The sequence below is a fragment of the Dendrobates tinctorius genome, unplaced genomic scaffold, assembly GCF_039654945.1.
Source record: "Dendrobates tinctorius isolate UK_male_01 unplaced genomic scaffold, ASM3965494v1 ptg000027l, whole genome shotgun sequence".
Lineage (NCBI taxonomy): Eukaryota > Metazoa > Chordata > Amphibia > Anura > Dendrobatidae > Dendrobates > Dendrobates tinctorius.
The window spans coordinates 5,884,503-5,909,517 of NW_027361695.1; the positions used below are offsets into that span (position 1 = coordinate 5,884,503).

At 42.0% G+C, this 25,015-nt stretch overlaps 1 protein-coding gene across 1 annotated transcript in view; it reads left to right on the plus strand.

The window, feature by feature from the left end:
• Positions 1 to 12,591: 12,591 nt before the first annotated feature.
• The window catches only part of MDFIC2 (MyoD family inhibitor domain containing 2), a 65,447-nt gene continuing 53,023 nt past the window's right edge, over positions 12,592 to 25,015 (plus strand). The window contains exons 1-2 of the mRNA XM_073569587.1: positions 12,592 to 12,619; positions 12,766 to 12,841. Coding sequence (XP_073425688.1) covers positions 12,766 to 12,841 — 76 coding nt within the window. The 5' untranslated portion in view covers positions 12,592 to 12,619. The remainder of the gene's footprint in view (positions 12,620 to 12,765; positions 12,842 to 25,015) is intronic.

Consider the following 25,015-nt stretch of genomic DNA (forward strand, 5'->3'; position numbering starts at 1 on the left):
GCGGTACTCGAATCCTGGCGAGTATTTCACTACTCACCTCACAATATCAGGCACAGCCCGCACAGTCCCCGCAAAGCCCAGCACAGTCGCCGCACAGCCAAGCACAGTCCCGCACAGCCCGGCATAGTCCCGCACAGCCTGTCACAGTCCCGCACAGCCAGCACAGTCCCGCACAGCCCGGCATAGTCCTGCACAGCCTGTCAGCCTGTCACAGTCCCGCACAGCCAGCACAGTCCCGCGCAGCCCGGCATAGTCCTGCACAGCCCGACACAGTCCCACATAGTCTACCACAGTCCCGCATAGCCCAGCACAGTCCCTAAACAGTCCCCACACAGCCCAGCCCAGTCCCACACAGCCCAGCTCAGTCCCAGCACAGTCCCTCACAGCCCGGCACAGTCCCCGCACAGTACCTGCACAGCCCAGCACAGTCCCGCACAGCCCAGCACAGTCCCGCACAGCCCAGCACAGTCCCCGCACAGTACCTGCACAGCCCAGCACAGTCCCCGCACAGTACCTGCACAGCCCAGCACAGTCCCGCACAGGCCAGCACAGTCCCGCACAGCCCGGCACAGTCTTCGCACAGTCCCAGCCCAGCCCAGCACACACACACAGCCCATTACCCGCATTTCCCATAGACTTACAATGGACTCGTTATGAGTACCCGAGTATTAGGAGGTACTCATAATGAGTACAGTGAGTCCGATTACTTCACTACTCGCTCATCCCTAGTGAGAAATTAGCCTAAGGCTGTGTGCACACGCTGCGGATATTGCTGCGGTTCCGCAGCGGTTTTGGCCGCTGCGGACTCGCAGCAGTTTCTGCTGCGGTGTACAGTACCATGATTCCCTATGGGAATCAAAAACCGCAATGCAGATGGTGCGGAATTTTCCGCGCGGATTATCTGCGGTTTTCAATCCGCAGAAAGAATTGACATGTCAATTCTTTCTGCGGATTCTGCTGCGGTTTGCCATCTCCTCCATTGAGGAGATGAAAAACCGCAGGGCAAAACCGCAGAGCAATCCGCAGGTAAAACCGCAGGTCTTTTGACCTGCGGTTTCACCTGCGGATTTTACAAAATCCGCGCGGATGAATCCGCACCTAATCCGCAGCGTGTGCACACAGCCTAAAGGTGATCTGTTCTTCAGGTAGTCAATGAGACTTGAGATGACTCTCATATTCTGCTTTTCCTCTACTATGAGGTTGCGTGTTTTGCCCATGTAAAAGGCCATTGAGTCAAATACTGTTTCTTCATGGTCTTACAGTTGACCTATACTGTCCCTACATGTGTATCCAATTGGCCAATATTCTACCTTTGAATACCATGTAACGGATAACTTCTGGATCTTTTAGATGTTGCATAATAGAGTAATCTTCTCTATAAATCTTCTCTACTTTTTTACTTACTATGTGGTTGCTTGTGTTGTCTACATAAGTGGTGCTATAATCTGCAAAAATTTCCCAAAATACTGCATGTAAAGTTTAAAGGAAAGGCCGTTGGGTCACATAGTCTTAAAGCAAGATGTGATAGGCCTATACTGTAACTTGATGGTTCTCCAGTTGGCCCATAATATCTCTTCATGTGTATAAAATGCCCTATACTGTCACTTATATGTATCTAATTGTCATGCACAGTGTAGGACAGACTAAGCGAACACAAAGGGATAAGGGAAGGGGACCAAACAGTAAGGAAGGGGGAAGTGGAGACCCCTAGACTGATCTAACGTCACCCTGTGTGCCCTACCTTCCATATATAGGTTCCGCACCTATCGCCAAGCAGGATACCTAGTCCCTGTGTGACCATAGCGATAAGTCCTGCATCGGGAAGGACAGGATGAATGCTAGCCAATCCCACTAACACTAAAGACAATAAGGATAAATGGAACCACGGGGATGCTGAGCTTGAGTAGACTCAGAGAGAAACGCTAATGCCCTCCGAACTCCAAGAGGATGCTAGTAGGCTGCTACATCTCCAAGCCTCAATAGAGAAGTGCAAACAGGAAATAACACCCACAACTCCCAACAGGAAGTAGGGAGTTATAAATATCCAGGTCCAGGTATGGTCATTAGTACCGGGGGAGTTGGCCACTAGTCTGCAAAGCAAACTGCGACCTTCTGCAGACAGAAGGACAGAATCCAAATTGCACCTTTATGTTCCTCCTGTTGGCCTATACTGTCCCTTCATGCTTATCCAATGGACCCACATTGCACCTTCATGTTCCTCAATTTGGCCTATACTGTGCATACATTGGCATCCAATGAGCCAGAATTGCACCTTCCTATACTATGTGATGGGAAATTATTTGATCCATCACATGTTGTATGTTCTCTAGAAGTTTTGGGAGTGAGCATGGCCATACGTTTGGCACCATATTATGGCTCGAGCGGTGCCCAACTGTATGGACTCTACGTGTAGGTTGTGCCGTATGCAGTAGACATAAGACATCGTGATATCATATTGAGCTTCCCCAAAATGACAAAATAAGGTCTTCTACTGTCAAAAATGTCATTTAACGCCCAGAATAAAGCTTTGAAATTCCTTCTGTTTTCTTATTGTTTCAAGGGACATAAAGATGCGAAGCCAACTCAGCATTTTGCCTTTCTCGGCGGCTGAGCAGCTGAAAATCATTCATCTGAGAGGCTCGGAGATGATCGGCTCTGTAGACCGTTTACAGCAGTTGTAAGCTGCAGTCAATTACATAATTGAGCTGGTAGTTGCCATCAATCAGTTGACTGAAAGAGCCGGCATTTATTTACTCTTAAGATGTTGATCATGCACTCTAAACAATAATCTAGAAAGGTTGGGAGATCACTGTGTAAAGATGAATCCCTCATCCTACAACATCAATATACATCACCGCGGAATTACCATGCATTATTGAAGATTACGAGACAAGCAAAGCGGAACGCGGACGATGTGTAGCGTACGCACTGATCTTTGAGGTCACGTCTGTAAGAAAATGCAAGGAAATAGGGATTTTTTATGTTTTTTTTCATCACTTAGTGGGAAAATGAAGCCAAATATATAGAAAGGAGGAAAATCATTCATCTCTGCATATCTTGGCACAGACCAGCAGCTTTTCAAATCTATATAAATAATAACATTTCTAGACTCGGAAATCAACTCGGCGCAATGTGTGGACTAGTGACGAGCGAACGTGCTGGGATAAGGTGTTATCGGAGCATGCTCGCGTGCTGACTGAGTGTCTTTGGCAAACTCAAAAAATATGTTCCAGTTCCCGCAGCTGCATGCCTCGCGACTGTTCGATAGCCGCAACACATGCAGAGATTGCCTATTTTTTAGGCAACCACTCCATGTGTTGTGGCTGTCGAACTGTCGCGAGGCATGCAGCCGCGGCAATCGGACATATTATTGGAGCACGCTCGGATAACACCTTATCTCAGCATGTTCGCTCATCACTAGTGTGGACGTGTTACTAGGCAATGCACAAGAAGGGAACAATTGGAATTATAAGTTTTAAGCTGAAAATCTGGGAATATTTTTTTTTGGAGAAGGACATTAATAAAAAGGGCAGATGCAGACGAGAGTAGTCCAAGTGCGATCCAACAAAGCATTGGATCACACTCGGACCAATGATAGACTATGGGGTCAAGGACATGTCTAATTGTTTTCCTTGGATAAGGAAAAATTTGTAGCATGCGCGATTTGCATCCAATATTTGCATCACACTCGGCCATGCAAGTCAGTGGGTGCATGGGAATCATTGGACTACTCTCGGATGACATCTGTGTGCAATCCAATTTTTGTGCCCTGACAGAATGGAGAAGTAGATAGTTTTCTCCACCTTCTTCTCGTCAGAGTTATACGGATCACACTCTTATCTGTATTGCCCCGATTCTCTCCAATGAGAGAACCTACGGCCATCCACACATGCCCAAAGGAGAATACGTTTTATGCTAGGAGGGTGGTATGAAATGTTTTGGGGCATTTTTTTACATTTATGGCTCATGCAGACCTCTCTAGTTGCTTTATCATAAACTTCAATCTGTCAAATTCTTCTACTTCCAGAGTTCGATGGCGCATCCAATACACTGTATATATTTTTGTTGGATTCGTAAAAACATGTAGATCTCACTGTACAGCAGGTGACTCACGCACCTCAATGGAACCCAATATTTTATAGACCATGTTTACGAGTGTCTTCCCAGGACTAAAGTATAAATCTAAGGATCAGTGAAAATGGAAGGATGGCCATCCACATTAGATATCGAGTGCCGAAATGCTCGTTTGGCCAAAACCTGTTTCTTCTGATTTTTCCATTCATTTGCATGTTCGATTTGCACGAGTGTGCATATGTTCTACATAGGGGGAACGCTGGCACTAGATATCTCCAGGATTGGCTTATCCCTTGTAATATCAAAAGGATCTAGCATGTTGAAATGTAAATGCCGATCCTTCTTTCACCGACATCTGTCGTCAGAGGAGAGTCATAAGGTCATGATCCAAATGAGACTGGAACTACTTATTTGAATATTGGGTGACACTTTTTGACACAGTAAAGTCCATCCATTCACATTAGACTAATGTCGCCCAAAGCTGCTAATATTAATGGATTTGGTGTATAGACTACTATGTATGCGGGGGCACAGTTGATTGTCGGTGAGTTAAGGATCCAGCATGTCTGATTTTGAACAGCCAATACTTTTGTTCTCAAAGAGAGAGGCCACCGTCAGAGACGTCTGGCAGAGGCTCTCATAGAGAACAATGGAGTAATCAGAGGTGCATACAGTCTGGGGTAATCGGGGGGATGATTGGTCATCATTTGGCCGACAGATATCTATAATATATGGGAGGCTTATAGAACTATGTATCTCGGCAGCATGCAGAATTATCTGGCTACTGTATGATACAATCCTGGAACTATGTGTCAAAACCTGGTCAATGTGTAATAAACATATAGTATATGAATACAATAGCTACTCTGATGTATAATTGTAGCTCTCCCGGCATTTATTTTCCTTAATCCTTCATAAAAATGTGAACAGTGTAGTATAAGTGCAATGAAATACTTACCGATTGTCATCTTCGCCAGTTTCCAGCGCTGCTCCTTTCCTCTTCTTGATCATGTGACCTTACATTTGAATAGCCGGCTGACACAGGGGTTTAAGTGATGATTGGAAATGGTTTTCTCAATGTAGGTCTATAGAGCCTCGTTCTCAGCCACATAGGAAAGTAAGTGGTCCTCACACAGCTGGGAAAGCTATTGAGTGGTAACGTGGTCTAAAAGAAAATTGGAGCAGCGATGGAAACTGGAGAATACAACGATTGTTAAGTAAGTTAACTACACTGCATACATATTTAGATAATTGTTGGGAGAGATTTTTCATACGGGACCTGCCATATCTCCCGATAGGTCTGTTTTAGTAAATGCATAAATTCCCGATGGAAAAACAATCCTAGAGCATAGTTTCTTAGAGTGTTGTGCTGCACCATTTTGTTATTCCTCATCCATATGTATAATTTAAATTGCCAACTGGGAGTAGTCATTACCTGTGTCAAAGTGGTGGTAAATAGAGTTGAGCGATACCGTCCGATACTTCAAAGTATCGGATTGGAATGGATCGGCCGATCTTTAAAAAAAGTATCGGTATCGCCGATTCCGATACCGGAAGTCCCATTCAAGTCTATGGGACTTCCGGTATCGGAATAAGAAAAACCCTGTTTTTGCCTTGTACAGCCTCTCTGGGGTCTGTACGGGCCTTTCGGGGGGCTGTGCCAGCCTGCCAGGGGGTCTGTGCAGGCTCCGGTGGTCTGTGCCGGCCTGCCGGGGGGCTGTGCCGGCCTGCCGGTGGTCTGTGCAGGCTCCGGTGGGCTGTGCCGGCCTGCCGGGGGGCTGTGCCGGCCTGCCGGTGGTCTGTGCAGGCTCCGGGGGGCTGTGCCGGCCTGCCGGGGGGCTGTGCCGGCCTGCCGGTGGTCTGTGCAGGCTTCGGGGGTCTGTGCAGGCATCGTCCGATGGGACTACAAGTCCCATCGGGCGATGCCTGCTACCATGACAGTGATTGACACATTAGCCAATGATGGGACAGTAGTAGTCCCATCATCCGGCTAATGTGTTAAATGTTAAAAAAAAAAAAAAAAAAAATACTACATACATACTACATACATACTACATACATACTACATGCATGCTACATACATACTACATGCTACATACATACTACATGCTACATACATACTACATGCATGCTACATACATACTACATACATACTACATATATACTACATGCATGCTACATACATACTACATGCTACATACATACTACATGCTACATACATACTACATATATACTACATACATACTACATATATACTACATACATACTACATACATGCTACATACATGCTACATACATACTGCATGCTACATACATACTACATACATACTACATACATACTACATGCATGCTACATGCATGCTACATACATACTGCATGCTACATACATACTACATACATACTACATACATACTACATGCATGCTACATGCATGCTACATACATACTACATACATACTACATACATACTACATGCATGCTACATACATACTACATGCTACATACATACCACATACATGCTACATACATACTACATACATACTACATGCTACATACATACTACATATATACTACATGCATGCTACATACATACTACATGCTACATACATACCACATACATACTACATACATGCTACATGCTACATACATACTACATATATACTACATGCATGCTACATACATACTACATATATACTACATGCATGCTACATACATACTGCATGCTACATGCATGCTACATACATACTACATACATACTACATGCTAAATACATACCACATATATACTACATACATACAATACATTCATACAATACATACATAGACATACAGTACATATAACATAGAGTAACATACTTACCAATACTTGTCACATTGTTCCCCGAAGCCATTGTCTTTTCCGGAATAAATATTAACATAACAAACCACAAAAATACTCACCCACGATCCGAAGCAGTCCACGAGTGTGTCCCACGACGATCTTGGGTAGAGAACTGCAGCATCAGCTGATGCTGCCGTTCTCTACGGGCTGCAGGAATCCAATGACGGAAGGTAGGTATCCTTCCGCACTGTATTCCTCCGCCACTTAAAAAAAAAAAAGTCCCTAGTCTCACTTTATGCCATTGCTGCGTGGGAAATTCCCACACAGCAATGGCATAAAGTGAGACTAGGGACTTTTTTTTTTTTAAGTGGCGGAGGAATACAGTGCGGAAGGATACCTACCTTCCGTCATTGGATTCCTGCAGCCCGTAGAGAACGGCAGCATCATCTGATGCTGCAGTTCTCTACCCAAGATCGTCGTGGGACACACTCGTGGACTGCTTCGGATCGTGGGTGAGTATTTTTGTGGTTTGTTATGTTAATATTTATTCCGGAAAAGACAATGGCTTCGGGGAACAATGTGACAAGTATTGGTAAGTATGTTACTCTATGTTATATGTACTGTATGTCTATGTATGTATTGTATGAATGTATTGTATGTATGTAGTATATATGTGGTATGTATGTAGCATGTAGTATGTATGTAGTATGTATGTAGCATGCATGTAGCATGCAGTATGTATGTAGCATGCATGTAGTATATATGTAGTATGTATGTAGCATGCATGTAGTATATATGTAGTATGTATGTAGCATGTAGCATGTATGTAGTATGTATGTGGTATGTATGTAGCATGTAGTATGTATGTAGCATGCATGTAGTATATATGTAGTATGTATGTAGCATGTAGTATGTATGTAGTATGTATGTAGTATGTATGTGGTATGTATGTAGCATGTAGTATGTATGTAGCATGCATGTAGCATGCATGTAGTATGTATGTAGCATGCATGTAGTATGTATGTAGTATGTATGTAGTATGTAGTATGTATGTAGTATGTATGTAGTATGTATGTGGTATGTATGTAGCATGTAGTATGTATGTAGCATGCATGTAGCATGCATGTAGTATGTATGTAGCATGCATGTAGTATGTATGTATGTAGTATGTATGTAGCATGCATGTAGTATGTATGTAGTATGTATGTAGTATGTATGTAGTATGTATGTAGCATGCAGTATGTATGTAGCATGTATGTAGTATGTATGTAGTATATATGTAGTATGTATGTAGCATGTAGTATGTATGTAGCATGCATGTAGTATATATGTAGTATGTATGTAGCATGTAGTATGTATGTAGCATGCATGTAGTATATATGTAGTATGTATGTAGCATGTAGTATGTATGTAGCATGCATGTAGTATGTATGTAGTATGTATGTAGTATTTTTTTTTTTTTTTTTTTTAACATTTAACACATTAGCCGGATGATGGGACTACTACTGTCCCATCATTGGCTAATGTGTCAATCACTGTCATGGTAGCAGGCATCGCCAGATGGGACTTGTAGTCCCATCGGACGATGCTTGCACAGACCCCCGGACATCAGCACAGCCCCCCGGCAGGCCGGCACAGCCCCCCGGCAGGCCGGTACAGACCCCCACAGGGTGCACAGACCACCGGCAGGCCGGCACAGCCCCCCGGCAGGCCGGTACAGACCCCCACAGGGTGCACAGACCACCGGCAGGCCGGCACAGCCCCCCGGCAGGCCGGTACAGACCCCGGGCAGTCCACACAGCCCCCGGCAGGCCGGCAGAGACCCCCGGAAGGCCCGAAATGACGGCGCATCATGATGCGCACACACCGCGCATCATGATGACGTCAGGCTGTCAATCAACTTTGAACTTCCGATTCCGATGCCGAATTCCGATATTGAAAAAATATCGGAAGTCGGTATCGGAATTCCGATACAGCAAGTATCGGCCGATACCCGATACTTGCGGTATCGGAATGCTCAACACTAGTGGTAAATGATCCTAATTCATACACAATGTGTGGTTGGATTAGTGTAGAATGCAAAAAATAAAAAAACACAGAAAAAAGTTTAAAAACTTTTTTTTTTCAGATTACATTAATTAATTTATTTTTTTTATTATAGGCCCTTGTAGACCTAAAGGAGCCAGAAGTTAAATATTTTTGGTGCACAAGTGAGTTTTGATCGTGCAGGTAAGTAGAACAGAACCTAATATTCTATAAGATTAATGCCTCCGTGATCTCTGGTAAATACAATATCCAGGAAGGAGAATTTTCCGCTGATACGGACGAGCTTCTGGTTGTCGGTAAACATTTTAATTAGAAAACAAGTGAAAAGCTTTTATAAAACTCGATGTATTGCCAACTGTCATTCCAAGTGAGTGAGTGTTTTCTGTAAGTTGGACCCGGTCTTATTTTTGCTAATGGTGAGAATTTTCCAGTAAAATACATTAACAGAAATGCAAATAGGGGTGACACAATAGGTAAAAGTGCCTGATTTGCACAAAAGGCCAGCCATCCATTCTTTGTAAGAGATAGTACATAATCAAGGGTTATTCTCATCATTAAACGCCATCACCTCTCCAAAAGACAGGTAATAACTTGCAGATTAGTGGGGGGGGTCCAACCGCTAGGACCAACACCGTTCCTGTGAACGGGGCTCTGAAATGCGCCTTCAGAATAGACCAGCAGTCATGCATGAGCGCCATTGACCCTATTCATTCTCTATATGAAAAAAAGGGTGATCTACAGCGTGAAAACTTCTTGAGATAAAATCACAATTTTTATTTGAAAAACATTAAAAATGGTAATTGTTAAGGTACATGGTAGATATGGGGTCCCTGGTGTTCCAACTGACGAGTTTCGACCATTCAGATCTTACCATGAAGAAGATCTTAATGGTCGAAACGCATCAGTTGGAACACCAGGGACCCCATATCTACCATGTACCTTAACAATTACCATTTTTAATGTTTTTCAAATAAAAATTGTGATTTTATCTCAAGAAGTTTTCACGCTGGATATCACCCTTTTTTTCTTACCTTTTTGCCTTGGACTACGCCTCTGATCAGGATGGCTCCTTGCGTGGACAGACTCTGGATTTCTGCTGAGACAGGTGAGCTGACCTTTCATTTTCCCCTAGCCTATACGTTTCATTTATTCATTCTCTATGGTACAGCTGGAGACAACTGATGGAAGCGCTCAGACTTAAACACCGACTTTTGGAAAGAAAGTGTATGCCATAATGTGCAACTTTTTGGTATGCTAAACAACTGGTGTAAAATCCTTAAATGGAATCTGTCAGTAGGTTTTGCTATGTAATCTGAGGGCAGCATCAGCTAGGGGTTGAGACCTAGATTTCAGAGATGTGTCATTTATTAGGCTGAATGAATGAAGGTTTCATCATCAGGTTATCACTGCCTGGACTACAGCTCATGTGACTGCTAGTCCGATCACACCTCTTCTACAGGTCAAAGCCTGACTTTTTGGTATGGCCTCCAATGTTTCAAGTCTTTGCGGAAATTTTAATTTTACTATTATACGCAGCTCTAGCCACTTTTAGAAAGTTAGGGTGGTTAGCTATGCTGATAAGTAGAGATTAGTGATGAGCGAGTATAGTTGTTGCTCGGGTTTTCCTGAGCATGCTCAGGTGGTCTCCGAGTATTTTGGCGTGCTCGGAGATTTAGTTTTCGTTGTCTCATCTGCATGATTTGCGACTTCTAGACAGCCTGAATACATGTGTGGAATGCCTGTTTGTTAGGGAATTCCCACATGTATTAAGCCTGTCTACAAGTCGCAAATCATGCAGATGAGACGCCGAAAACTAAATCTCTGAGCACCCCAAAATACTCAGAGGACACCCGAGCATTCTCTGGAAAACCCGAGCGACGAGTATACTCGCTCATCACTAGTAGAGATGAGAAAATAAATTTTCAGAACCCTGGCTCAGGGTCAACATGAGTATTCCATGGGCACCGGACATCTCTCATCTAACAGTACCCCCGACTCCTCATTTGATAAGCCAGCCTGGCATGACGTCATCGTCACCAGGCCAGCTAATCACAACAGTGTGCCTGTATGTAGCAGGCAGTTCACAAGGCTCCCGTCGGACAGCCATGGAATACTGATGTGGCCATGGGCCAGGCTTCTGTGAATCGATTCACTCATCTCTACAAATAAAGGTTAAACCAAATTTATACATCGTGACTTTTTTAACAAGTTGCATAAAAAGTTGTAACTTCACCCCGTAGAGTGATGAAGTAAGTAGTGGGAAAATATATCTAGATAAGTTCAAGTTTTATATGTAAAATATTTATATGTAAAAATGCCCGATTTTGTGAAACATTGTGCAACACTTTAATAAAGTGAAGGCAAATATTGTGAAAGGAAGCCCAAGGAAAAGTAATTTTAAATATTCCCCTAATGATAGTTTCCCCCCAAAGTGTTTGTTGACGTTGGGAGTCATTCAAGTCGGACTGCAATGCTACGGTCACACAACCATTTTTCTCTCATCCGACAAAATTGTTCCAATTATGCCAATCATGCTCTGATCGGATTCTGATTGTAGTGCGATCAGAGTGTGATCTGATTTTCTCGGATTAAGAGAAAACATTTTTTCCATCTTCTCCATTCAATCTGTCCATGAAAATTGGATCGTACTTGGATATCATCCGAGTGCCGTCCGAGGAAAAAATTGGACATATGCACGGCCCAATAGAATAACGTGGGGGCGACTGTAGTCCGTCAAATTGACGGATATCACTGGTCCAATTTTTTCAGTCATATCAACAAGCCCTAAGTCATATTAATGCCCTGAAATTGCAGTATTGCAATATACCCCAGGACTATTATTAACGATCTACCAATTAATTTTTAGATCATACTTTTAATATATCATTTATAGTCTCATGGTATCATTAGTAGAGTTGGTGCAAATTGATTCTCATGACCCGGCCCATCGGCGACGTCAGTAATCTGTGGCTACTGTATGGGAGCCATGATAACCACCTCTTACCTGGCTCTTCTTTAATTAGCCGGCCTGGTCCTGGTGTGCTGTCATCATAACAGTGTGATGTTGCTTCATGCCGGCTAATCAAGGAGCCACATATGCCATCAGGTAAGAGATGGTTCCCAAGGCTCCCATCCAATGGCGGTAGATTACTCATGTGGTCAATGGCCGGGGTCATGCGAATTAATTCTCACCAACGCTACTAAAAAATATTTATAATATCAGCTGTTCTTTTTGTTTGTGTTTTAGTCAATGAGTGACATCATTTCTAGTCTGAGTGATGACATCATCATACTCCCCATTAAAAATAACATTATTCAGTATGGACAGAGACTGAAGTGGTCAATTTCTCCAGACTATACAAAGAATAGATAAGAAGCCATTTTTGTATTTCGCATGTATTTATCATCACGTTTTTTCTAGGTAATCCTGGCATTGCTGAGATGGTTAATAATATTGTGCCGTGTGGTGTTTTTCTGCTTTGGAAGCTTCACAAGTGCTGAGTTGATTTTAAATATCTCATCAAATGTTGCCTGCAAAATCCCCTTGGTAGTAACTTAGATGATCCCTGGCATTAAGACAATTCTGGGACTGTGAAGTGAGTGCATTCCTGATCAATTCACTGCTGTCAGTATGAGAGAGCCTGGACAACAACACACAAGCAAATCCGCTCCGCGAGCAGGTCAAGTCCCGTCCATTACATTATTTTTTTTTGCAAAGTCATAATATTTCTAAATTCTCAATGGTGACATTTCATCCTATTCTCGGAATTTCGATTTTTTTGTTAAGTGTTTAAGGCATACTTTTCGAATACTTATTGTTCTTCAGATGTCAGAAGGCAAGACCAAAAAAAGTATAGAGATATTCCAAAATGAGCAGGAAACCATCGCTTGGCTGGCAGGAGGTAGGTTACATTTTTTTTTTGTCCATTTCTATGCAAATTATTTATGTAAGACTAGATCATGCACTGTTTAACTCTTGCTATGAATCTGTATCGAAAAAGTTACCGGTTTATTGAAAAATAGTCAAACTGGAGTGGGACATTTTAAACTGAAAATTAAAAAATTTGGAATTTTTTATAAATATTTGATACTGCCTTTCTTGTGAAAGCTGATGTCATTCCATCCATATTTGCTAACTGATAAGTTTATATCTCTCTTTGGATTTGCTTCCAACAACTTCTGATGCATATTGAGCAGCTTGATGATCAGTAGATAGATGCAGCTCTATGTTTTTGGGTATATGATAAAACTGGGTGGATTTGGTGGAACCGTTAACATATGGTAGAATTGTCTAAGACTCCAATTTTGAAAAAATATTATTTTTTTTAATCCGTCTATTCTTCAATGCATCTTATCATCCAAGGTACAAAGATAAAAGTCGATAAATTCAATTGTCAAAAATTTGTCAAAAGGTAAATTAAATAATGTACAGATGTTAGCACAATGGAGTTTTTTTTCTATTTGATAGAGCTCATATTATCCTAGAATTGTAAAAAAAAATTAAAAGAATTAAAAAGTAACTCAAGTTGATAAAGTTATAGAAGTAAGAAGTTTTCATTGGTGGAATAAGCCTCCCATCATTCTCTAGACCAGTGTTCCCCAACTCCAGTCTTCAAGAACCACCAAAAGATCATGTTTCCAGGAATTGCATCACCTGTTAATAATAATAATCTTTATTTATATAGCGCCAACATATTCCGCAGCGCTTTACAGTTTAACAGTTTCAAAACACAAGTCATAAGTAACAACATTAACAATACAATAATTAAAGCAAAATAAGATGAAATAAGCCGCCCCTGCTGGTGAGAGCTTACAATCTACAATGAGGTGGGGGAGATACAGAGTACAGGTGTGTATTTACAATGGTGTATTTATAATGATGGTCCAGCCATCTTGAGGGAGTGAAAGATGGATGGAGATAATGAATGGGCTACACACGTACCCTTACACATAGAATGACTTTGATTAGTGAACGTGATAAGCCGCTCTGAACAAATGTGTTTTGAGGGAGCGCCAAAAACTGTGCAAATTGTGGTTAGTCCTAATTTCTTGGGGTAGAGCATTCCAGAGGATAGGAGCAGCATGGAAGAAGTCTTGGAGTCGGGAGGGGGAGGTACGGATTAGTGCAGAGGTTAGTCGAAAGGCGTTTGCGGAGCGCAGCGATCGGCTAGGCCGATAGACAGAAATGAGGGAGGAGATGTAGGGGGGTGCTGCACTGTGGAGAACTTTGTGGGTGAGAACAAGTAATTTGAATTGGATCCTATAATGAATGTGCAGCCAGTGTAATGACTGACGAAGAGCGGACACATCCGAGTACCGATTAGCCAGATGGACAACCCTGGCTGCTGCATTAAGTATGGACTGGAGAGGGTATAGTCGAGTGACGGGGAGGCCAATTAATAGAGCATTGCAGTAATCCAGCTGGGAGTGGATCAATGCTACAGTGAGGGTTTTTGTCGTTTCCATGGTGAGAAAAGGGCGGATTCTAGAGATGTTCTTTAGGTGTAAGCGGCAAGAGTGGGCAAGAGATTGTATATGGGATGTGAAGGAGAGATTGGTGTCAAACAAAACACCCAGACAGCGCGCCTGCTGCCGGGGTGTTATTGAGGTGCCACACACGGAGAGGGAAATGTCAGATTTAGGGAGGTTAGTAGACGGCGGGAGCTGAAGAAGTTCAGTTTTGGAGAGGTTGAGTTTCAGATAGAGAGTGGACATGATATTGGAGACTGCGGACAGACAGTCACTGGCATTCTGTAGTATAGAGGGGGTAAGGTGGGGAATGAAGTGTATAGTTGTGTGTCATCAGCATAAAGATGGTACTGAAAGCCAAATCTGCTGCTGGTCTGTCCAACTGGGGCTGTGTAGAGAGAGAAGAGAAGGGGGCCAAGGACTGTTCAAAAACCTGTTCAATACTAAGGAAATCCTGGTAGTTCCTGAGGAATAGAGCTGGGGAAAACTGCTCTAGAATGAAGCTGTTAAAGGTCCCATGGGAGGTCATAGCAATTTCAATTTCTGTTGGCTTTCCCAGGCATTATTCTTGAGAGCAATTAGCTGGCCTGATAAAATGAAATGGAAGACAAACTCAAGTCTCTTTTATAGCGCTGTAAAAGGTGCTGAGAGCTTTCTGCTTCATTCTAGTGCATGGTTGGAGTTTGAAGGCCCGGAACCTTAAGATGGCAAGTTCTGATATTTCTCGACATCACGTGAAAAACTTTCTCAAACTGGACGTACACTTTCTTAATTTCAGCCTTGACGTGCAGGAGAGCATGGTTGCTCAGTGGGAAACCCTATTGACTTGCATTATTGAGGTCCTGAGTTCAAATTCAACTCTATGCGAAGTTTGTATGTTCACTGCATTTTAATGGGTGTCCTCTTGTGTTCATGTTCTTCACCCCACCACCCAAAGTGATAGATTAGGTCACTTTCTCTTTGAGCCTTATGTTACAAAGGTATTAAGAACCCTACTGCAAACTTACAGCAGGAGTCTGTGCACGAGATACAAAAGGAGAGGAGGTGAGGGGAGCGCTGCGGTAAGCTTACCTTCCGGAGCGCAGGACCTGAGACACGTGACCACTGGGGGAGTGGCCGGAGGTGGAGCCAGACGCTGGCAAAACCGGAGAGTAGTCTGAACGTGCCGAAGTCATGCCAGGAGGTTGATGAAGTGCCAAAGAGTGAGATGCTGAGAGTGGTCAGGACGAAGCAAAAGGTCAGGTAGCCGAAGATAGCGGTGCAGTACAAGCAGGGCAGACAGGAAATAAGTAAAAGTACCAAGCCGAAGGTCAGAGCCAGAAACAGACAATAAGCCCAGAGTCACAAAGCAATGCACAGATCTAGAACACGGAACGGATCATACACGAGAAGGCAAACAGACTACACAGAATGCAAGCACACCAGGGGGTCAGACACACAGCCAGCACAGATGTATCACTGACAAGGATCCCCAGACAAAGGCGGGTAAATATAGCCCTAGGCAAACCAAAAGGAGGCCATACAAAATTAACCCTGAGAGGACAGGGAAGGAACCCTGTCCACAACCATGACAAAAGATTTCCCAGTGGTTAAAACGTTTGCCACTATATAAATGCAGTCATCCATGTAGTAAACATACAAACGTCATCTATGGGACCACATCAGAAAAAATCCAACCGTATGCCAACTTTTTCTATTAAAAGTCTCAGTTCACATCCTTATAATTTCTGTGTTTTTATTGATCCATTTCTTCTTTGTTTTCCTTTATCTCTACCAAGTGCCATTATTTTTGCCAATAAGTTGGATCTTAAGATAATTGCGCAAGATTGGCATAGCCAAAAATTTCCATAATTTACCCCATAGTCATTCAGATCTTCACTTATACTATAGCAAAAGTAACAATCAAAAATTGCCTCTTATTATTGGTGGTGATAATTGGTGATCCAGTAGGTCATATTAAGTCTGTTTTTCCATTTGTTTGTAAAATCACTGGTGATCCAATTGGTTGTACAAGTTTTGGTGATTCAGTAGGGTATAAGTTCCATGTTCATCAAGTGGTTTTTAAAATCGCCATTAAAAGTCATATAAAATCCATGATGGAAATGGGGAATAAAATCACTGGTGTCCGAGCCTATGGGTTACACAATGCCTGGTGATCCTTCATGATAAAAAAACACCCTGTTGGTCCATTGGTTAATACAATGCTTGGCTAAATGGTATATACAACCAAACGGTTACAATATCATTGGTGAGTGAGTGCGTTATAACCTCCTTGTTGGTCATTTATTTCTAAAAATTCCTGGCACCTTAATATCACAATTTCCAATGATCCAGTGTAGCCATTTGATCCCAGATGGTCATATAGTTAGTAAAATCCTCAAATAATCAAATACTTTATAGAATCATTGATTCTATAAAGATTCCTATTTACTAATTCTTACTTAGTGGTTTAGAAACTCTATTATTATCTAATGCTTTTAGACCGTAGTCTCAAACCAGAGATGCAGCACCCATAGCTATAGACCAGCTTTGGGGCCAATGAGTCAGAGAAACCTAATGCCGAGCGGCTCTACCCCCCAATCTCACTCTTTGTTGTTACAATTTCAGTGGTAACTGGATCACCAAGATGCAGATACTGTGGAATATATTTGTGCAACAGTGACCATCGCGCCTGCGCCTCTGTGCCTCGGTCCATGCACTGAATAGAGCAGAACATGGGAAATGGGCAAGCAGAGTAGATTTAATTTTTTTATTGTCAGTATTTGTGGGGGGTTGTTTGGACCCTAACACTGTGTGTGGGATACATCTTACTTTGCAGGGAGATATGGAGGAATTTATACAGTGTAGAGGTCATCATATGCGGCCATAATACTGTCTGTGGGAATAGGGGGGCATCATATGTCAAGGCCATCAAACTGTGAGTGGGGCCAAGATACTATGTGTGGGGGAACTATGGGCACATCATACTATGTAGGTGCATCATACTGTGTGGGGCGTTTTGGGAACCATCATACTTTGTGGAGGAATGTGGAACCATACTGTGAGTAGGATGCTCTGGTGGTCCTCATACAGTGTTGAGGCTGTAGAGGATCACTGTGTGGGGATGTGAGAATCATCATACTTTGTGGAGGCTAACCTATTGTGTGGTCCATCATACTGAGAGGGGGCTGTTGGGGCCATCATCCTGAGTGGCGGGCCATGATACGATGTGTGGAGCACATCACACTGTGTGCAGAAGAACGTTTTTGACATCATGCTGAGTGGAAGGCATTTTTCTTTGGTGGATATTATATTGTGTTGGGGTCAATGTGGTGACATCATATTGTGTTGAGGACGCTATACCGACATCCTGCTGGGTTAGGGGTACTATCAGGGTATCATAGTGTGTTGAAGCACTGTGGTAGCATCTTATTTTGCTTGGGAGTACTTTGGGGACAAATTGTTTGGGGATTTCACGTTGGGGGGGTGCATTTCATTTTATGGGGGCCAGTGGCGTAACTACAAAGTTATGGGCCCCGGTGCAAACTTTCACATGGGCCCCCCCATGCCAAAATACACGCTTATCTCCACTCCGTATACCTCATACATGCGTGGCTCCGCACACCTTGTACACACGTGGCTCCGCTCTGCACACGTTGTACATGCACATCTCCACTCCGTACACCTCCTACATGCGCGTCTCCGCTCCGTACACCTTGTACACGTGCAGCTCCGCACCGTAAACCTCGTACACACGCGGTTCCCCTCCGTACACCTCGTACACACGCGGCTCCGCTCTGCTCACCTCGTACACATGGCTCCGCTCCATACACCCTGTACACATGCGGCTCTGCTACATCCACTCTGTAACCCCCTCCTGACCCCACACATAAACTTACCCTCATCCAGCACCATGACAACCAGCACAGCAGAGTCATGCATACACCGAGGCCCCTGATCATGTGACCCCTGACTCCTCCTCTCCTGTGACCTCATCACAGGTCCTGTGCGCACAGAGCAGCCATCGCGTCAGACCAATTGCAGCCTGGCAGCAAGTCAAAGCACGGAGCTGCACAGCCAATGAGCGGCTGCAGCTCCACGATCGGGCACCTAAGTACTCCGGGCTCCACCACAGCTGCGACCGCTGCGACCGCGGTAGACACACCCCTGATGGGTGCCATTAAAAGAGTATTGAATTTGATGAGAACACAAACGGGCTTCAGTGGGAGTTTCATTACTGTGTATGTGCTGGAATACATGTCCCCCCTCATTGTTTGGGCGGTATGAGAGAATCCTGTGAGCACCGCACACTTGTTAAGGACCATAAAAATTAGCACTAAATAAAAAGGACCATATTTCTAGAGTTTTATGGCGGATCTAAAGAAGAAAAAAAAAGTTGAATACTCAGGGGAGCAGCAGCAATAAAGTAAGAGCACCACTTTTTACCAAAATCTGTCCTGTTCTTGGTCTTATTTTATCCCCAGTGCTTCTCTAAGTTTTCCATTTCTTTTTTCTTCAATCTGCCACACATCTCCAGAAATATAGGAATATTAGTTTAGTGCTAACTCTCATGGTTTTTATTAATGGGGCATTGCACACAGAGTTATAATGCAGAGCAGCCTAAAGACACGCCCAAGAGGATCCTGTTAGCCCCGCCCCTTGGTAAAGCCCATAGAAATTAGCACTAAATAAATGGGTCCATATCTCTGGTGCCATGAGGAGGATTTAAAGAGGAAAAAAAGCAGAATACTCAGGGGAGCAATGGAAATAAAATAAGAGCAAGAGCTGTTCACTTTTTACCTGGTGACAGGTCCTCTTTAAATGGTCTCAGACTTACATTTTATTGATACCTGTATGATTTCTTTGGCACTTTTGCTCTATGTAAACGCCTTTGTTAATATTATTTCAGAGCCGCTTAGATTTCTCTTTTGCTGTCACCGAATAGAGACATTTTCCTGACCTGTAAATAAAGCTCATATATAGTTGCATAATGCTTATATTGTTTATGTACAATGGGAAATTTATTAGTGTATACTCAGCATGTCTCCTTCCCGGTGATAAATATTTTACAACTGCATTCTAAAAGGAATGTATATTTCACATTTCGCTCGTATGATGCATTTAATTCAATATTTAAATCTGGCTTCTATTCACAGGTGATATCGTATCTGTGTAATGCAGTTACAAATGATTCAACTGTAAATATATAAAAAGCGAGCAAACAAAGATCTCACGTTATGGACACGTCCCCGGGATGGAAATGATGGGAAAAAAACATGTAAAATTATAACAGCAAAATTCATTGATCTTTCATAAAAAATATAATAGTAAAAAAAAACCCTAGATAATTTTGTATGGTAAGAAACAATTGTGGTTTTATTAACTAAATGTGTCTTTAAAAGAAAGTTTGATGATTTTTAAAGAGATTTTTCAATATGTTTAAAAAATGGTCACAAAATATTAAAATAATAAATGTATTTATATTCACCCGATAATAATAATAATAATAATAATAATCTTGATTCATATAGCGCCAACATATTCTGCGGCGCTTTACAGTTTAACAGTTCATACACAACAGTCATAAGAAACCACGTTCAAAATAATACAATAATTAAAGCAAAATAAATCTCACTCAGTCCCGTCAGTCTTTGTGAATTGTCCGGCACTATTGATTGATGCTTGTGACCACTGCAGCCAAAGACTGGTCTTGATTGTCACATGATCGATGAGTCCAGTGATTTGGTGCAGACGTCACGTGAGACTCATCAGAATTTCTTATTAATTAATATTATTAGAGTGTTCCTTGAGAAAACTAGTGCTTCTGAGGGCTGCCCACCACTTATACAGATCCAATGATTGAGATTCCAAGGTCAACTCTCCTTGTCTAAAGATTCAAGGATTCTGAGATCCACCTTCCACATATACAGATCCACTGATTCCGAGCTCCACTCTTCATCTATATGGATCCAATTATTCAGAGACCACTAATTCATCTATACAGATCCAATGATACAGAGATCCATGTTCCATCTATACAGATCCAATGATTCAGAGATCCACCCTCCAACTATACAGATACAATAATTGAGTGCAAAAAGAAGCAAGGGTGGCACTCACCATCCCATTAAAAAGTCCACTTTATTGATGTTGCTTAAAACACCCAAGGCAGCAGAGTCCCACCTGGAGTTCAATGGACAATGGCCATTTCGCGCATTGTGCACTTCTATGGGTCCGACTCCTCAATTCTAGGGCAAGGGTATAATGCGCAAAATGGTCATCGTCCATTGAGCTCCACATGGGACTCTCCTGCCTTGTATGTTTTAAGCAACTTCAATAAAGTGGTCTTTTTAATGGGATGGTGAGTGTCCCCCTTGCATGGACTTTGCATGGATCACTCATTTATATTGGGCTGGCACCCGAGAGCCCGGATACAGATGCAATCAGCGTTGAACTGACAAAGTAAAGTGTGTTGGGCATAGGTTCTGCAGCAGTGCGGATAATTTCTTTGCTTTTGCCATAGACCCAATAATTCAGAGATCCTTGCTCCATCTGCACAGATCCAAAAATTCAGGGATCCACCATCCATCTATACAGATCCAATGATTCAGAGATCCATGCTCCATCTATCTGGATACAATGATTCAGACTCCATGAGCGGACATACCGCATGTGCAGCCTGTGCGGCTGCACTGGGGCCCGGAGGTGGAGGGGGGCCCCTGCAGGGTGGCAAATAATGAGGGCAATCTGGCCACTAGCCAGATTGCCCTCATGTGTGGCGGGCAGGAAGAGATCCCTACAGCTCTGGTGCCTACAAGAGAAAATAGCAGTGGAGCGGAGCTGCAGCGATCTGTCCTGCTTCCTGCCTACGTCATCACTCAGTGGCCGACTGTGCCACAGAGAGGAAGGCGACAGTGATGCTGCGGCAGAGCATGTGGAGAGGTGAGAGGTTCTATGTATGTGTGTGTACGTGTGTTGTGTGTGTGTCCGTGCATGCGTAGCACTGTGGGGGAATGTGCAGAGAGGTGAATGATGCTGTGTGTGTCTGTGTGTAGGGGGAGGAGAGGGCAATGATGGGGCTGATGGGGAGAAGGCAATGATGGGGTGATGGAAAGGGCAATGATGGGGATGGTGGGGGAGGAGGAAATGATGGAAGTGGTGGAAAGGGCAATGATGGGGATGGTGGGGGAGGAGGAAATGATGGAGGTGGTGGAAAGGGCAATGATATGGGGTGGTGGGGGAGAAAACAATGATAGTGGTGGTGGAGAAGGCAATGATGGAGGTGGCGAAGAAGGCAATGATGGGGTGGGGGAGAGGACAATAATGGAATGCGGGGGAGGAGGAGAATGAGGGGTGTGGGGGATTGGGATGCGAGGAAGGGGAACTTATAATGGACTTAGGAACAGGGGGAAGTGGAGGAAGACATTATTATCGCTTATTATGTCTAACACAGTCCTTTAGTATATAGTATACTCATTAATTCTGTATCACACCATCCTTAGTTATATAGTTTCCTCTTTTATTATGTATAACATCGTCCCTTATTACGTACCATCCTCTCTAGTTATATATGGTCCCTTATTATATAGTTTTCTCTGCTGTTATGTATAGTGCTGTCTCTTACATAGTGTATTCTTGTTAATTTTGTTATTCACAGCGCCCTCTTTTATTACATAGTCCTCTCTCTTTTTAGATCTAAAATGCTGATGGAGGAGCTGGTGACCAGACGACCAGTCCATTAGCTCCTGTATTAGAAAAGAAGCTTTCCCATGCTCCATCAGCCATCATTGCATTATACAGCTAACAAGACAGGACGATGTGTAATAAAAAACAGGGCTCTATATAATCCAATATGTAAGGGATGGTACTGTACATAACAAGAGAGGGCACTGTATAATAAGGGACGGCAATATACATAATACAGAAGATGATGTAATATACATGTGTGTGTGTGGCATTTCTTGCACAGGGGTCCCAAGCTGTCAGTGTCTTCCCCTGATTCAGAGATCCATACTCCATCTAAGATCCAATGATCCTGAGATCCACCCTCTATAAAGATCCAATGATTCACAGATTCATGCTCCATCTATAATGATACAATGATTCCGAGATCCATGTTTCAGCTATATACGGGATGTTTTCCAATCTATCTCATAAAGATGTCCTGAGCTGGAGTTCTCTCTTTGATGTTCATATTACCTAGGATATCTGGACAGGAGTTATTATCATGAGACAAACCCTTTAATTATTAAAATTTACCATCAAAGCGTTAAAGGTACTGTCAGGACTCCCAGTGAAAACATATTTCATATAGTCTTAACACCCATTAGCTCTGTAAGGGTGTGTTCACACGGCATCTTTTACTGGCAGGCTAGAGTTTTGTAAATGTATATTTTTAGCATTTTTTGCTGTCAATTTCTGGACTTTTTTAAAATCTGTTTAATAATGAAGAAAACACTGACTTTTTTACGGAAAAACGCTGACAAAATGCTCAGAACAACATTTGGTCATGTTCTTAGCTTTTCCATTGATTTTTATAGTTTAGTATTGCGAAGGAAAACCTAAAAAAAAAATGGACTTATCACCTGTTTTAACTTTTCTTGGAATGCTCAAAGCATTTAAAAGATGTTCCGAAGCCCATACATATGAACAAGTCGTTTTCCCAAACAAATAAATAGGACCGTTCTTTTGATCATTTTGTTAGAGCTTTTTCTGCCATTTTTTCCTCTCAAAAAAAAAATTGAAGAAAAAGTTGCAGTGTGAACATAGTCTAATAGGTGATATGGGCCCCAAATATTATAAGAACCATTGGTATCTGTATAGGGATGGGCGATGTGATAAAGGGTAACGCCCCAAGATGTAGAAAGAAGCCAAAATGTCACCAGCAAATTTAATTTGCCCAGAGACTTCTGATGGGACTAAATAAAATGATATAAAATATAATATAAATATTTGTAAATGTAATTGTTTCCAATTTTTTTTTAAAAATGCATTTTTTGTATTACTTTAAGACATAAAAATTAAATCACTATAAAATACAAAAATCAGATAAAATCCTCAATTTTATAATAGAAGCCCATATCCTTTCTCCATATAGTTTCTTCATATCGTTGTATATCATTGTCATTTTTTTTAATTGTACCCTCCGTCACGTCTAAAAAAAATAAATAAATAAACGGTTATGTGTTTTTCGCTTCTTCATACATTATCTCAATTACACTCATAAAACTGTTGCCTCTTTAGTGAAGGTCGCAATTAAAAATTAAGTCGGCTCCTTCGTGCGCTATTTGGAATATTAAAAACCCTCGATAGGATTTCAGAAATAAAACTCATTCTTTTCTTTTTTTAAAGAACGTCATTGCCGGTAGCATCTTTATTTTTTTTTTTTAAAAATCTTTAATTTTTTTTTTGTATTCTGAAAATGAAATAATTTGTTAAAATAGGATTATTAAAGAGCCCAAGATTTAAAGCCTATTGGAGAATTAATAAATAGGCAAGTCCTTTACTAAATGAACAATTTAAATTACCCATTAAAGGCTAGAAATTGAGATTGTGTTTCAATAATAACTTCTCCTCTTCAACCTGTAACCCGCATCCTTCTCGGTAATTTTAAATCCCAAAAGTGCGAGTGAATCGGCTGCGTCAAAATGCTCCCCCCCCCCAACTTGACCGGCCGTATTCTTGATTAGATCATGTAGCTGCGGATATTAAAACTAATATCATAGCCAAAATACCGATTGACAATTGTGAATGCATATTTTTTTAATTGCGTTCTCTACTTCAGACCGCCAGACATTTAAGAAATAATATTTTAATGTACGCCACCTAACACAAACGTCATTCAAAAGAGACCCTAATCATTCAGGCTGCGATTGTTCAAAAAAAAAAATGCATTTTCAGCCATCAGTTTGATCATATTATTCAAAGTTAATTGCATTTGCCCTGAAGAGACTTGCAACTTGATAGTATATTATTTTTGTCATTTTCGTTTTTTTCATCAGTCAATCTTATATCCTTTTTTCAAATTATAGTAGGAGCTTTTAAGGATTTTTTTTAAGAAAATTAAAGGAGACTTATTTTTATATTTAGGGGTAATGATGATATGATTTTGTCAACTAACGTTTCATATGACTTTTAGGAACGGGCAGTCATCATCCCAGGTCATTATATAATGAGTCTCCTGTATTTTTCATCAATTTTCCCTTCTGCAGTCTCTATGTCTAATTTTCAGTTGTCTCTGAGCTAGTGGGTAGAGACTAGCTGCTATGATGTCTCCCATATACTGCACACAACAAACAGGAATGAGGGATTCCTGCTCTCCTGTTTCTATGTAACACAAGTTCAGAAGTAGCATCAATGTAGCTGTAAATACAGCTCTGGCAATAGATAAACACTTACTAGAAAACAGTAACAGGATATATCTCTCTTTTTCTCTCACTTACCATGCCCCATTCCTCATAGTCTGCACTAAGTAGCTGTAATCTGATCTTTCAGTTAATTGGCAGTCCATTTTCTTTTTAGCTTTGGAGGTAATGATTTGATTTGATCAGGTGACTTTTCAGAATGGGTTGTCACTTGTACAACCTCATCACTGATCATTATATCCTACATTTTTCAACAGCCTTCCG